This window comes from Lotus japonicus, chromosome 4, assembly GCF_012489685.1.
Source record: "Lotus japonicus ecotype B-129 chromosome 4, LjGifu_v1.2".
Lineage (NCBI taxonomy): Eukaryota > Viridiplantae > Streptophyta > Magnoliopsida > Fabales > Fabaceae > Lotus > Lotus japonicus.
In genome coordinates, this window is record NC_080044.1 from 19,025,101 (window position 1) to 19,041,410 (window position 16,310).

The 16,310-nt window shown below is 33.7% G+C and overlaps 1 protein-coding gene and 1 non-coding gene across 2 annotated transcripts; one reads left to right on the top strand and one right to left on the bottom strand.

Annotated features, from left to right (window-relative positions):
• The first annotated feature begins 1,364 nt into the window (after positions 1–1,364).
• LOC130711828 (proteasome subunit alpha type-7) lies at positions 1,365–5,230 on the top strand. Its single transcript, XM_057561588.1, has 3 exons — positions 1,365–1,639; positions 2,216–2,630; positions 4,828–5,230. Exons 1-3 carry the CDS (start codon positions 1,467–1,469, stop codon positions 4,987–4,989), a joined length of 750 nt encoding a protein of 249 aa, XP_057417571.1. The 5' UTR covers positions 1,365–1,466; the 3' UTR covers positions 4,990–5,230.
• Positions 5,231–9,613: 4,383 nt separating this feature from the next.
• On the bottom strand, positions 9,614–9,687 carry TRNAI-AAU (transfer RNA isoleucine (anticodon AAU)). The gene has a single exon. It is a non-coding gene; the product is annotated as a tRNA-Ile (tRNA).
• Positions 9,688–16,310: the final 6,623 nt, after the last annotated feature.

Sequence of the window (16,310 nt, forward strand, 5' to 3'; positions counted from 1 at the left end):
GAAATTATCAATAAACCTAGGTCTTCGATCTCAGAGTTGAATTGAACCACCTTATGTGTGAAGGTCTTCTCTTCGGAGGAAGAGACATTTGAGCTTTTTGAACTATTGGTTGAAGCCATAGGTGCCATTGCAAGGAACAAAAGTTTTCTGAGAAATGTTTCTAAGTTTGAGATGGTGAGAGGGTAGGTAAGTTCTTTTGGAAGTTCTAAGTAGAGGTGGAAATAAGTCAAGCGACCTGTCAGGGACCTATGGCCATGCTCGTCGGTGGTCTGGCTTGACTTGTTTATGAAAAAGGTAGAGCCTAAGCTTTTTAAGATGCTTGATTAACTAAAAAGACTAGACCCAAGGTATAAAAATTTTATTTGGCTTGATAAGCCGGCTTGTTTATGTAATATTAGTTTTATAAATAACATTACTTAAGAGCAATGATATGCAAGTTTTATCATTTGAAAAAGAAATGCAATGATATATAAAAGACATATTAGACCGTTGGTCTATTAGCCTGTTGCCTATTAGCCTGTCAGCCTATTGGTCTTCTTTATTTGAACTTGTCTGTTAAATAGACTTTTAAGTAGGCTTGTAGGCTAGGCCAAACCATGCCTTGGAATTCGACTTGTTAAAAGGTCACATGTCAGGCTTGGGCCACACAAAGAGAATGCAGATCAGGCTTGAGCCACGCAAAGCCTGACTTAACTTAATTTATTTCCACCCCTAGTTCTAAGCTTTAGAACGCAAGAGGTTTAAACATGGAAAGCAAACACATTTAAATATATTTAAAGATTAAATGTTTGTACACTATCAGTGTAAATTTTGTTTAGAAAGTATCCAATTGAATTCTATCAAATCGGAAAATAAACTTTATTTTAATTAAAATTATTCCTGAATAAAACCCTAGGATCTAACCGGATGAACAAAGAAACCTTAGAGAATTGTACATCATAGGCTCTCCATTATATATTTAGAGAACTCAAAACCCTAGTGATATATACATTGAACCTGGACAATGTTCTAAGTTGACTAAGTTACATAAATGAGGGAAAGAATTAAGGAGAATAATAATTGATTCCTTTCACTAGTCTTAAGGATCGTGGGATGAATCTGAACCTATGACAGTACGAAAATTCAAATAATAAGTAATTATTTGTTCTACGTGACATACCATAATTAGTTGTTGGACTTCCATGACACCACAAAAATGGACAATTAAGACTAATTTTGTACTAAGGGAGTAAAGTACTAAATGTCTAAATGTTGAGTATAATGGGAGCCCATACAAGAAAATAAACAAAATGACTATGGTAAGGCCCAAACCAAGCCCATGATGATTAAGCAACTTGTTGTCCAAGAAGCATCAACAAGCAAATGCTCCATAGCAGAACCAAAAAAAAAACAAGACAACACGAAGAACAACACAGTTGCTTCACCGAAGAAGAAGAGAGGTTGATCGATCGAGCACAGAGATTTGAATGGCGAGGTACGACAGAGCGATCACGGTGTTCTCACCCGATGGCCATCTCTTCCAGGTCGAGTACGCCCTCGAAGCCGTTCGCAAAGGTAACGCCGCCGTCGGCGTCCGCGGCACCGACAACGTCGTTCTCGGTGTCGAGAAGAAATCCACCGCCAAGCTTCAAGACTCCAGGTTGAGCCTTCATTCCTTTCAGTTTCCCCTTTCGATTGGGTTCGATTGCTCTGTATAATACTGTATGAAATTCCAAGTATTGAGATTGACCCTTATGCTGCTTTCATTATCAATTTTTCTCAGTGATTTGTAGTGTGTTTATTGTTTATTTTGAACACAGCACAGTTTGTTGTACATATTGAATATATTATAAAATTAATTTTGAGACTGTTGTATCTGGAAGATGCCATTGTTCAAAAGCATCCTGAATTGTCTGTTTTTATGTTATATCATTGATTTATGATATGAATAAAGAAAGACTGTTGCTCAAGTTCAGCAATGTTTTATCAATGTAATGTTGAATTAGAAACTTAAGGGAAAATTAGGGCTTTGCAATTTTTGTTGTGTATTTAGGGCGCGTTTCGGTGAACCGTTTAATTAAGAGCTGATTTACATAAACCCTCTCAAACACTTGCATAAGCGCTTATGCTATAAGGTAAGCTCAACTAAGCTCTTCTAAACGGGATCTTAGTAGATGGTATGGTATGGTATGGTGTGTTTGGTTTTTAACTGTTTTTTTCTTTTTCTTTTTTGCAGAAGTGTGAGGAAGATTGTGAATCTGGATGATCACATTGCACTTGCTTGTGCGGGACTAAAAGCTGATGCCCGGGTCCTTATAAACAGGGCGCGTGTTGAATGTCAAAGTCACAGACTTACGGTTGAGGATCCAGTGACGGTCGAGTACATAACTCGTTACATTGCAGGTCTTCAGCAGAAGTACACTCAAAGTGGTGGGGTGCGACCCTTTGGCCTTTCAACCTTGATTGTTGGCTTCGATCCATACACTGCCACACCGTCTCTGTACCAAACGGACCCTTCTGGTACATTTTCTGCTTGGAAAGCTAATGCGACTGGAAGGAACTCCAATTCGATTCGGGAGTTTCTTGAGAAGAATTTCAAAGAAACCTCAGGGCAAGAAACTGTCAAACTGGCTATCCGAGCATTGCTTGAAGTGAGTTCATTTGTTCTTTTAGTGTTTGTGAAAGAATACCTGAATTTATTATTTATCTAGGTTCTTTGCTGCAAACTGCAAGGTCTTTTTTATTGCTAAAGGATATAGGCACTGTCCTTCTCTTTGCATGTGTCTGTGTTTTTTAATGTTGTCAATGACATGGGAGGAACTCTTTGGGTGTGCTTGGGAGTTTTTAGGAGAGGGAAGCGTAAGACATTGAGCGGAAGGTGAGGGGACGGGAAGAGAAGGGGAAGGAGGGCAAGCCCTCCCCTTGTTTACTAAATTCCACAAAAACCTCAAATTTGGGAAACTAAAAAATATAACTAAAAGAGGGTTTTGGATAGTTTTCAAAAATTCCAAAAAGCCATTTCCCCCTGTTTAAAACTCTCCCAAATAACCTTCCCCTTCTCCTCCCTTCCCTACCCTCCAAAACTCAACTCACAAATGGGTCTTGGAGGGTTTTCAGGAATACTCTAAAGTCTAAACCCACCCCCACCCCCCTCCTCCTTTTTAAAATCTCCCAAACAAGGGGAGGGCTTCTTATAAGCCTCGACCTTCCCTCCCCTTTAAAACTCAACTCACAAACACACCCTTAGAGTCTCCTACTCTCCTCTTCAATTCTTAATGTTTGCAAAACTACTGCAATTGGAAATTAGTAGGAACTTTTGGATAAATTACCTACATGTTTGACAGTTTGAGAGATACACATTCATAAGCTTCATCTGCGGAGTTAAGATGAAGTTACTTTTTCAACTAGGTTAGATCAGTTCTAGATAGCTGTCTTTCATGCATCTGAGATCTTGACTCTTTTATATTTTAATAGACACAGTTTCTACCTAGATTCGGAAATAAAGAATAGTTAATATAGTGAACATCTTATACAATACCATTCCAGAAATATAGCTCTTTTTCTTTAGCATATATCTATTTGCATAGGATTAAAGCGCAGATCTTTTGCACTCATTAATATACCTGTGTTCTAGTATGTGATACATTAATGCCAGGACTTTCAATTATATTTTACTCTATTCCTAACTTTCAAGTATTTCTTCATTGAAATGTTTTGCAAACTATATATGCAAGTAAAAATACCATACAGGGATTTTTGTTTGGCGTGTTTTGTGCATTATTTTATACTTTATGAAAAACAAGAAGACTGTAATATGTTTATGAGGGATATGGTTCAACACTTCAACTGGTTGAATAGGTCTTCATTTGAAAACTTCATAGAAAAATAAAGGAGTGAGTAAACAGCTTAATGCAGATGTGAGATATTGGGGTTGCTTAAGCTGTTCATTTTTCTTTTCCATGTTTATTACACGTGGATGAAAGCTAACGTCCACTTAGTTAACTAAAACTATAAGATCAGTGGTATACCAAATCAAATTATTTATTGAATATTCGGGCACTGTTCAGATGTTTAAAAATTATTACCCCTTTTTATTTGTATGGATGGTGCAGTACTGTGTTCAACTTTGAAACAGAATCTTATCAGATGTTTGCAAACTATTAGTTATTACACCCTTTTTTTTTATATGGATGATGTAGTAATATTTTCAACGTTGAAAGAGAAGCTTATGTTTCTATACTCCACATACTGTGGAGCTTGATTCTCCCCTTCTTTCTTTAACATAATTATGCTTTTGGAAATTCTGCAAAACATTTCTTGTTAAAGAACAATAAACTGAATGAGTCATTTATTGACTTATGTAAACACTTGTCTGTTGTTTCTAGTGAGGAAATTATTTTTGTAAGCAGTTCCTAGTTGTTACTCTCAATTTGTCCTAGATTTGAGGTGTATATGTATACACATGGGAGAGGGGGACATCCTGGTGCAATATTATTATACCTGAGAAAATTGACAGTGGCAAGCTGGTCTTTCTGATTTGATGAAAAACTATTATAGAAGTACATGTAAATCTGTACATGTTTGCTTTAAAAGCCTTGATGCACACTTGTGCCTTTAACAGGTTAAGATAAAAAAATTAGCCTCGTACTAGTAGTGAAACCCACATGTATACTTCAATGTATCAAATTCCGCAAATATACAGTCAAACACTGCAGTGGACCAAGTAATTGTCTATTCATGTTGCATTATTACGGTACTATTATGGTTTTGTAGCTTGTTATACATTTGGAACTAGATCTGACAAATGTACTTCCCTTTTGATTTTTCCTTGTCGCCATATGTAATTAGGTTGTTGAGAGCGGAGGCAAGAACATTGAAGTTGCTGTCATGACTAAGGAGCATGGTCTGCGTCAACTGGAGGAAGCTGAAATTGATGCTATTGTTGCAGAGATTGAAGCTGAGAAAGCAGCTGCTGAGGCTGCAAAGAAAGCCCCTCCCAAGGAGACATGATTTTCTATTTCTTTTGTTTTGTATTATGATCGTTGCTCTCGATAGGGGGTTTCCTGTGCTTACTGAAACTAAATTTGATGTCATAGTGTCAGAAATTGATGCCCAGAAAAGAGCTGCAGAGGCTGCAAAGAAAATTGTTTCTAAAGAGACATGATTTTATGTTACTTATGTTTTAGTTCATGAATTGTAGTTGCTGGGTGTTTGCCCTCCTTAAAATTACTGCTTTATTGTTTCTGGGTTATATTGTCTACTGAATTGCATGCCATTATTAATTAGTTGATGTCACAAATAGAGTCACAGTGATGCCTCGACATATATAACATCTTCATTGATCGTATGTTAAAACATTGTTCAATTGTTACAAATGAATCATGATGATAGGATATAATCAATTTGAATATATCTGTTTTAAGTTTTTTTTAACGCCTGTTTTAAGTTTACTGTAAGTAATTATTAGTTGAAAAATCAATTACTGAAATTGTAAATATATGGGCACAATACATTATAGTTAATTGTGACAATTGACATTAGAGCATCTCCAATGTTAGTTCTTATTTCTTAGTTCTTAGCACTATTCATGTGGGCCCATTCTGTCACATGTGTTTAAGCAATTCTTTACAGATTTTGCTCAAACCATGAGTTCTTAGTTCTTATCACTATTTATCCGGTCTCACACTACCATTATTTTCATTTTTTTTATTTTCATATAATTTTGATTTAAATTTAAATGCTAATTTAATACTTAAATTAAATGAATGAGAGAGAAAAAATTAACTTTTTATGCTAAGAACTCAAAAGTAAAACATCTTATATAAGAATCTAGTTCTTATTTTTAAGAACTAAGAACTTCACGTCATCCCCTCCAATGGTTAAGAACTCAGTTCTTAGTTCTTAATTCAAAAATAAGAACTAAGAACCTCGCATTGGAGATGCTCTTATATAAATTTGAATTATTGACTTTTGATTACATAATTGTTGCGATTAACCTCTGATGTCATATGTTTTCCTATGTAACATAGTACCCACAAGCTTTATTGAAAGATCACCGATTCTCCTCAATCCTGAAAATGCGTTATGAAATAATTTTGAAGTTGGCTATCTAGTACCAAAAGTTCTATGGTGGATTTTTTTTTTTACGGTCATGGTGGGATTTGAAAGGATAGAATTTAGCCAAATGAATCATTTTTTCCTTATCAAACGTAACAAATGAATTCCTTCGACATAAGCAAGCTACACAAAAAAGCAACTCAATATTAACTTCTGTAGAACAATTATTCAACTCTTGAAGTTATATATCGATCAATCACTTGATAAAATAGGGATAAAAGGTTTAAGATCGCACAACTTTGTTGTAGCAAGGAGAAAAATAAAGACTTAATGTAGTAAGATGAAGACTCACCGGAGCAAGATGACCTTCTCCGACACTCCCAAAGAAAAAAATGAAATAAAAATTTGGGTGAATGGTCACTTTCGTCCCTAAAGTTACAGACGTCGGGCATTTTAGTCTCTATTCTATGGAAATGTCGCTCGTAGTCCCTGATGTTGCAAAACATCAGTCACGTTTGTCCCTGGGTCCAATTCCGTCTGTGAACGTTAACGGGAAGACTGATTTGGCACGTTAAATGCTCCTATGGAATTTCCACGTGGATTTAAATATTGAGATTTTTTTTTGAAAAAGTTATAAAACTTCAATTCAGTCCCTAGCGAAAATCCCCAAAATAAAACTTAATTTACTTAACTTTAATCTTAATTCTACAAAAAATAGCTTTAATCCAAATTGAACTAGTAATCTCTAATCTGCCTTCACCTTCATCTTCTCATCTTCACATCTTCATCATTAAGAACCTAGAAGAAACTATCCATAAACCCACAAAAATCAACCACCCACAACCCAAATTAACATCAGATCCAGAATAAAAAACCCGAAAACCCAGAAACCCACCAAATCCAACCACCCTCATCTGCTTGTTTCCCAAAATTAAAGCTTCTCAATATTCCATCTGCAATTATGTGTGTAATTGTTCCCCTTCTTCATGACCCAGAAACATTAAACAAGAATACACTTAGCAAGAATCTGCAGCATGATGATTGTTCTCCTTCTTCATACATAAAACCCATACCAAAAACATACACTTACCAGTTCTTGTCTGCAGCATGGTGATTGTTCCCCTTCTTCATCAGGCCAACCCATAATCGCAAGCACCACACCCAGAGCAAGAAACCCATAATCGCAAGCACCAAACCCATAGCAAGAAACCCAGAATCACATCTTCCCAAACCCAGAATCTGAATGTTCAAAGACCGAAACCTAGAATCTCATGTTCCCAATTTAATCATGGTAGAACCAGAAGACAACCTTCAAGCCTTAGGGATCGGAGAAGCCGAGAACCATGCGAGAGAAACCCAGATCGAGAGAGAACGCCAAATTTCGAGCCCTTCTTCGCCTCTGAAGCAACCACCGCCAACCATCTTCAACCCAGATCGAGAGTGGACGAAGGAATCGAGAGCGAGAACCAACCATCGAGAAGGTGTCAGCGATCTAGAGGAGAAGTGTGGTGGCACGACCTGTTGTGATGAAGAGAAAGAAGAAGAAGAAGAATGGTTTGGATTCTTGAAGAAGAAGGGTTGAAGAACAAGAGGAACATAAAGATGAAGAAGAAGGGCTGGGTGGTACGGTGTTTTATGTTGTTTTTTTTCCAGTAATTTGTTTAGATTAATTAGGGTTATTTTGTTTTTTTGATTATTTTACTTTTTAATTATTTGTTTTTAATTATTTTTCTTTTTGTTTAAGTATTTGTTTTAAATTATTTTGGAGATTTTCGCTAGGGACTGAATTGAAGTTTTATAACTTTTTGGCTTAATTGCAACTTTGGTCCCCGGCGTTTACTAATGCCACGATTTTGGTCCCTCACCTAATTTAATTACACGGATGGTCCCCGACGTTGTAGGCCGTGTGCAACGTTAGTCCTACCGTTTATTTCTTAATGGAGGAGGCTTACGTGGACGTCCAGTTGGAGAGAGAAATGAGGTATGAGGAGAGAGGGAAGCACGTGAGTATCACGTGACCCTTATTTGAACACATTATACCCAAACCCCTGACCTCCCTTGAACGAAAAAGGTAACACGATTTAGATCCCTAGGGTTTCAGATTTGGGTATAATGGGTTCATATAAGGTTCACGTGAGTTCACGTGATACTCACGTGCTCCCCTCTCTCCTCAGATCTCCTTTTTCTCTCCAACTAGACGTCCACGTAAGCCTCCTCCATTAAGAAATAAACGGTATGACTAACGTTGCACGCAGCCTACAACGTCGGGGACCATCCATGTAATTAAATTAGGTGGGGGACCAAAATCGTGACATTGGTAAACGTCGGGACCAAAGTTGTAATTAAGCCTAACTTTTTCAAAAAAAATTTCCAATATTTAAATCCACGTGGAAATTCCATAGGAGCACTAACGTGCCAAATCAGTCTTCTCGTTAACTTTTACTGGCGGAATTGAACCCAAGGACTAACGTGACCGACATTTTGCAACATCAGGGACTACGGGCGACATTTCCATAGAATAGGGACTAAAATGCCCGACGTCTGTAACTTTAGGGACGAAAGTGACCATTCACCCTAAAAATTTGCACAACTTCTTGAAGCTTATGAAAGAAAAAGAAATGAAGTGAAATGTTTCTCTTTTGTGTAACATTCAGAACAGAGGACGTATTGGTTAACTTTATGTCTGATAGATATTCATTGGGCTAAATAAGGAAATGAAACAAAAAGTGTGTAACACGGTAAGAACTAAAGAGACAAAGTTAAGCTTATAGTAGCATTGAAAGTAAGTTCTTAAAGCTATAGAGGGAGATATTTTTTTGTTGGGGCAAATAAAAATATTATAATATTAGCAGTATTGTATTGGAGAAAAGTCAAACTGTTGTGAGATACCCTACTCTCAAGTAAATCTGTCTCTTACAACTAGGTTTTTTATAGGAAAATGTTAGTTGTTAGAAATGTTAGTAAATTAATTCATCATTCGGGTTCGAACTTGGGACCCTTCACCTTTCATTCCATCCAACTTATGTCTCTAGCTCTTACCACTTGAGCTATTATTCGGGGACGTCCTGACAGAGAGAGTAGGGACATGGTGCTTTTATGGCCCCAAGTTTTTCAATTTTTAACATGTGATACGTGAGTTGTAGATATTATTATAACTATAAGCATGTAATATTATTCTTTGATCTTAGCCCCTAGTCTCAAATTCCTGCTACAAAAATGTATGAAACTTCCGTTTGTACATTTTGTTATTTTGGAAAAATGAAAAATAAAATATTTGATTGATTGGGAATAATGGCAATTGGGTATTTGATTTACTAATTAATTAAAATAAGGAAATTTTTTAATGCAAGGTCATTTTATTGATAGTCACTATAGTTAGAAAAGATGAAATGCTAGAATATTTAATTAAGAATTAATTGACAATTTTAAATAAAATAAAAAACTACTCTATCGTACCAGAATGACGTCAAATAAAAAAAGAATGAACCATCCGTCGCAAACAAGAGACCAGCACTCCAGCAGTGACAAACACGTGCACAAAAAAAATTGGAATTGTAAATGAGAATAAAAGAAAAAATGGCCTATACAGGTCTCGAACCTGTGACCTTCGCGTTATTAGCACGACGCTCTAACCAGCTGAGCTAATAGGCCGGTTGAAAGTGTTTCTTTTTTGTACTTATTTCTACTACACATTTTAAGCTTTTCTCAATTCCCAATCAAATCGTATGCTTTATTAGCTAATCAACTTGAAATACAACCCCGGCACACTTATTTCCTCCAACTAGTTAGGTAATTCCATCTTGAGTCATAACAACTAATAATGTGCCATAATATTTTTCCGTCAGAAATGTCTCATCCACTTGAATAGTGAGTTTACAAGACGAAAACCTCCTCAATACATGTTTTAAATGACCATAACACACGATCAAGGATCAAACTGGAAGGGTCTCCCATACCCTCTTCCATTGGTTGAGAAGTTTAATATTTAACAAATGTACCAGGAAGGCAGGAACATAATGTTGGATTGCTTTTAACCATTTTGGTAGCAGATTGTATGATTCTTCCCAGCCACCAAATAATTTTGCAATTGCAATTTGTTTTGCAATTCAAGCCTTTATGTAAGTTCCAGGAAAGCCAAATTGAGTTATAGTCTCTGCAATCAAAGCTTTTATTTGAATACTAGTACTTTTACCCGTGCGATGCACCGGGATATTCATTTTTATTTTTTTGTGTGTTTTTTTTAATATGTGTTTTGTTTTTTAATATTTTATGAATTAAAACAACTAAATTATTTTAAATATATGAAATTATAAATTTGTATGTTTTTTTTTACTTAATGCTTGTTTTTTTATTGAGTTGTTATTTTGTTTTTATCTTCTTTGCTAGTTTTCCTAAATGCTCGATTCATAAATTTTTTTTATATCAATATTGTACACAAAAGAAAATTCAGCAGCTTGGACATCCAAATTTGAGGACTTCAGAGTTAAAAATTCAGCAATTTGGACATCATTGTACACTCTCATTCACAAACAGCACATAGGGTTAAAAATGCAAGTGAACGTGGGTTAATTACTTTTTTAAAAAATCTCCACCCAAGAAAAAAACTAACCCCAACATATATAAGTTGATCCATCCAATGTTACAACTCTATGGCCTCTATAATAAAGTAAAAAATTATCAAAATGTGACATCCCGTGTGACATATGTTAATTAAGTAAATAAATTATCAATATTTTACATCTTTATGTCCCATATGATAACTAAAAAAAATATCAAAATGTGATATCTCCATGTCACATATGATAAGTAAAAAAGTTCAGTGTCTTAAACTTTTTTTTTCAAATAATGTTTTTGTAATGTATTTTATGATAAATTCAAATTGCACTTTTTTTTTAAATTTCCCTTTTTTACTTTTTATTAATTTTAGATTACTTTGCACTCTTTTATTACATTATTTTTAGATTATATTTTTAAAGTTCTTTTTCTTTTGTAACCCAAATAATTTATTTTTATTTAAAAAAAATCAAGTATCATGTAAATGATAATGTGTACAATAATCATAAGTGTTTATTTTTTTTTGAGGTTATTAAGATGTTTATTACTTGTATGTTCACAAAAATCAACTACCCTGTAAGATGTTTATATTATAATTTCAATCTTTCAAATTCTCACATTAATTGAATTAAAGTGCATTTAACTTTCCTTTTAAATTGAAATTGTTGCAATTTTTTTTACATCGGAAAGATAAATTGGACCTTCCAGAGATTGATTTATGAACGTTCACCACCCAACTTATATGTCTCATAACTCTTACAACTTGACCTATCATTTTGGGAAAAAATGTTGCAATTTAAAATTGGACAAAACTAAAAAAACAACCATATACACCAATTAATTAATATGAGAATACCTTTCCTTCGTGATATTTTTTATTTTTTATTTTTTGTTCATATTTGTTTTTCGTGTGAAATTTTTAAAATCTATGTTATTTTTTATGTTTACTAAAAGATATTTATGAATTAAAAGAACAAATTAAATTTAGATATAAGAAAATATAAGTTTGAAGCTGTTTTTGTGATGCATGTGTTTATTTTTGTTTTGTAGAAGCGCAATTATTTAGCTATGTTATCAGTTGTTGGTAGTTGTTTTTTCGTCCGATCTTTCTTTTTTTATTTTTATTTATTTATTTTACGGTTTAGTTTCTTTAAGATCTTGGTCTCAACTCGATAGTGTTTAGTTGGTTTAATATTCTTTAATATTTTAAAAAATTTAACTTCTATATAACTCCTACATGTTATTAATTCATATAATGTAACCCCATTTTTATACTTATAGTTTTAATGTGTTGATTAATAGATATATAAATAATATGAAGGTTTTAGAATTATTTAAATAAAATTTTAATCAATTTCCCTTTTTTAAATTACATTGTTAATTTTTAAATTAATTTATTCTTGAGTTTTATGTTTTTAATTTATAAATAAAATGAAGCACCATGTTAAGAATAATAATTTTTTAAAAATCTTCTATATAATAGTATGTAAGCTTATGTGAATAGAATTGAAGAAGTATGTAAGCGGATACACGGGCAAAGCTTGCCCTTAGTGAAGGTTGGGAGTGGAAAATTTGGAATCTTCCCCCCACTGTGGTTGTTCCTCTTTTGTGCCAAGATGTAATCATGTAGCCTGTTTCTGTTGTTTTTTCCCTTTCCATTTGTAACCAAAAAAAAAAATTGAAGAAGTATAAAAGTTTTTGTTCAGGGATTATATTGTTTATTTTTGTATCATTATTAGACACTTTGAAGTGAGATTTAAATTCAATCTTTAAGTTTAACTTCCATATAACTCCTACCTTCATAAAAACTTATATATAACTCCTAAATTATGTATCCACTATTTTTATACATATATTTTAAGACTGATTTTAATAACATTTTAATCTTTTTTCCTTTTTTCTTCTTAAATTTTAGTTTATTTTGTTAATTTTTGAATTAATATATTTTCAGTTCTTTTATGTCACAATAAAAATGAAGTGCTACGTCAAGAATATAATTTTTAATTTATAACTTCAATGTAATTCCTAAATGATATTAATGCGTAATTTTTTTTTTCTGAATGGCGTGAAAAAAAACTTTAATTTAAAAAAGGGAGTGAAAAAAAGAATATTTAGCTGTTTGGGGTAGTTTTTGACTTGGACTTTTAGGCATTCGGAAGATTCCTTACGAATGTTAATAAGACAAATTACTTTTCCAGATGCTTTTTCAGTGTTCAGAAGTGAGCTGACGGGGAATAGTAGACATTCGTAAGATTCCTTGCGAATGCTAATAAGACAAAGAGGAATGCTTGCGAATGGCACACGAAAAAAAGTCAAGATACCTTCTTGCGAATGGCTACTGTTCATGCTGCAAAAGGTACGTTCATGTCATTCAGTTCTGAAAAAGTCATTTGTCATATTACCATTCGCAGGGATGCTTCCGAATGCCTTAAATTCCATGTCAGAAACTACCCCAAACAGCTAATTAATTTTTTTTTCACCCCCATGTTCTAATTAATATTGTTTTTTACGCCATTTAGAAAAAAAAGCGCCTTTAATTTAGATATAAACACATGTAAATGATACACATGTAGTGAAAATGAGTTTATGCATGAACTTAATTTTTTTATAATGAAGGAATGAACTCAAATTTAAAATTTCTTCCAATATTAACTCTCCGTAGAATACACCATAACATAACGTTCAAAAAGCTTAAAACACCGTATAGCATTAAACTATATTCCGAAAAGGGAAAATAAAGCAATTTATCATTGGCTCGAGGTGTCAAATTTAGAAAAATGGAAGTGCTAATAAATTGTTAAGGGAGTATTTACCCCACTCAAACACAAATCTTTAAAAATCATAAATATTATTAGAGGAAGCAGCAATTTAAGATAGTATTCTATACTGCTGGAATGAAGAATTTAGGAATTAGCAACAATAATTATTTGACATTATCTGTTCTAGAATCACACAGTAACTAACTTCATCTTATCATGTCGGGTCATTCACATATTCATGCTTAGTGCATTGACCTTTCATTTCCTTATGGTACTTAATTAACAATTGAAATTTTCATGTTTTCTCTACTTAAAACCGAACTTTCATTGTCGTTTCAACAATAGTTTTTACAATATTCCTTCTATTTATTAAGCACAAATTATTTGAGGCTCATCCATAACTATTCCTCTTCAACTCTTACAATTAACAAATGGTTGCTTAAAATTAAATTCACCTCTCATCAGTTACAAATTAATCACTGGTAATGTCTCTCATCAGTTACAAATTATTCACTTTTAATGTTTTTGCACACACATTACAAATTAATCACTTTTAATGTCGGGCACCCGTTACAAATTAATCACTTAATGTTTCTATGTCATCTATAGTTTCAGTTACTATATCTCTTAAACTCACCTACCATGCTAGCAGATAAAAGCACGAAGAATAACAGCATTAAGATGAGTACCAACATAAAGCTAACAAAAACAGTCAGTGTAATAAGTAACAACCTTTCTGCATAAATATTGAGGGAAACAAAGCATTTTATGCAATTTTCATAGTGTTGTTGTCAAGTTGTCATAAAAGGGTGTACACCAATATTCCCAATCAAGATCTAAGCACATTCTCATCTACACATAAAAAGACCTGAAGAGAGAAGGTAATTTGACATGTTGAGTGAAAGTAAAGGGGCAAGCTGAAGTAGTAGAGTTGTTTGAAACACGTACAAAAAGGTGGAATTGGAATTTAGAGAAAAGTTTCACTTGATATAATTTTATTGAATAAAGGTACAAAAAAATCACAACAGAGTTCAGCTACTTAGATATCAGATCAGAAACAGTAACCAATAAAATGACTAAATCAATTAGCAGAATTCACATCTTGCATCATCTGCTTTTTCTTTTGGCCTTGCAAAGTGAGATTCAGCAGTTACACTGTTAGGATAGAAAAAAGGGAAAGGAGGAACAGTTAGAGAAATTTCTATGATATTCCAATCCACAAAACAGCAAGACTTTAAAACCAACTTATATATACTCAAGATTCATCATTCATGTGCCATTAAAAATAAAAATAAAAAGCATGGAATGAAGCATTCTCATTCAGAGTATCCTTTCTAACTGCATGTAAAAAATCCAAGGAAGCACATGTGTTTGAACTAACAGTCTAACACAACACATGCCCTTCTTCAATGGCTATGAGGAGTATAACCCGTGTTAGACTTCAACACCTTTGTGGTACTTGGTATAGCATGCAAAAGCATATAAAGTCCCAATTTGATAACATCTTGCCATATCCACACATTGAAGCTTTTCTTTTATTGGAAAAAGTAACGACAAACTTATTCTATTATTGGAAAAATTATATTGACATTCTAAGGAGGCAGTAGTGCAGTACACGAAACTTAACTGAAGTGGGTTTCCTTTAGTCAATGTATTTCTTTTCAGCAGATTCTAGGTCACTGTAAAGCTTTTCTTTTTTCTTGGACATAATCTTTGTCTCTCTTAAACCATCGAGCGCAAAACTTGAGCCATTTAGCGAGATCCTCCCTCTACTCAAATTTTGTTATGCAAAATCAACCCCAAAATAAGCTTTCTAGACAACATCATTAATAATTAAATTAAGAATGACCCATGTGAGGCAAAGACTAAACCACCTTATAATCAAATGAACTAAAATGAAATAAAAGGGTAGACCATTTAGCACATGAGCAGAATTAAATTGAAAAAAAAGAGACATGCTCTGATTTGCTATTCTCTTATCAGTTCCATTAGGCACAATTTTAATGAATCACTTAATTTGTATGCTCCATTAAATGAAATAGATAATGGATGTTCCCAAGTCAGACCAGAAACGCATTGAATACCCTGAATTGAGAGCTTATTAAAAAATCTAAGAGTAAAAGGGGAGAGAGCTTACATTTTCTTCTACTAATGAAAAAGAACCCATCAGGTGACTTGAGCTTAGCTACCTTAATTGAATTCTAACATGGAAAACAAACAGGCAGAAGTAAAAACTAAGCAGAGCAACAGTGCCATTTTTTGTAGCATTCACGATCCGTTGTGCTTCTTGTCCAGTAGCCAAAGTTTTGTTCTGACCATTTTTTCCAACGAAAAAACCTTCTTGCTTCTTGTAAAGGCATGAACCTTATTATGTAGAACAGATGCTTCTTGATCAAAACCTAGACATGTTTCATCTGGAATTATATTTGCATAAATATAATGAATGAATGAATTAGAGGATTAACATACTGATAGTGTGTCTTGGGGGAGAAAGAAAGCAAGCTCCTCTGTAAAAAAAGAGGATGGATTCGATTTCAGTGCAAGTAGAAAACGATACCTCGTATCGAAAATGAATGAGACAACATTTTCTTACTTGGGTTTCTTCTCTATTTTTCCTCTTTCTGTCTCTCTGCTGAAATGGCCACATTGAAAAAGGGGAATTGAGGAGATATTAACAATCACAAATTCAGGGGAAATAGGAGAGATGAACATTACCTTTATTGTGGTTGGATGGATGCTTAGGTTTTCTTGGTGACCTCTTACTTTAAGCAGATTTCATGATTTCAATATAGGGAAATTGCATATATTGGAAGTAATTAAACCTGTCCTTAGTCCATGCATATTTTCTCAATCCTTTCAGAAACTGGAATTTAAGGAAAGGAACAACCTTGCAGAGCAACCTTTCATAAGTATATTACCAAAATAATCAAAAATCAAATTTTAAATAGAACAGTGAGGGGC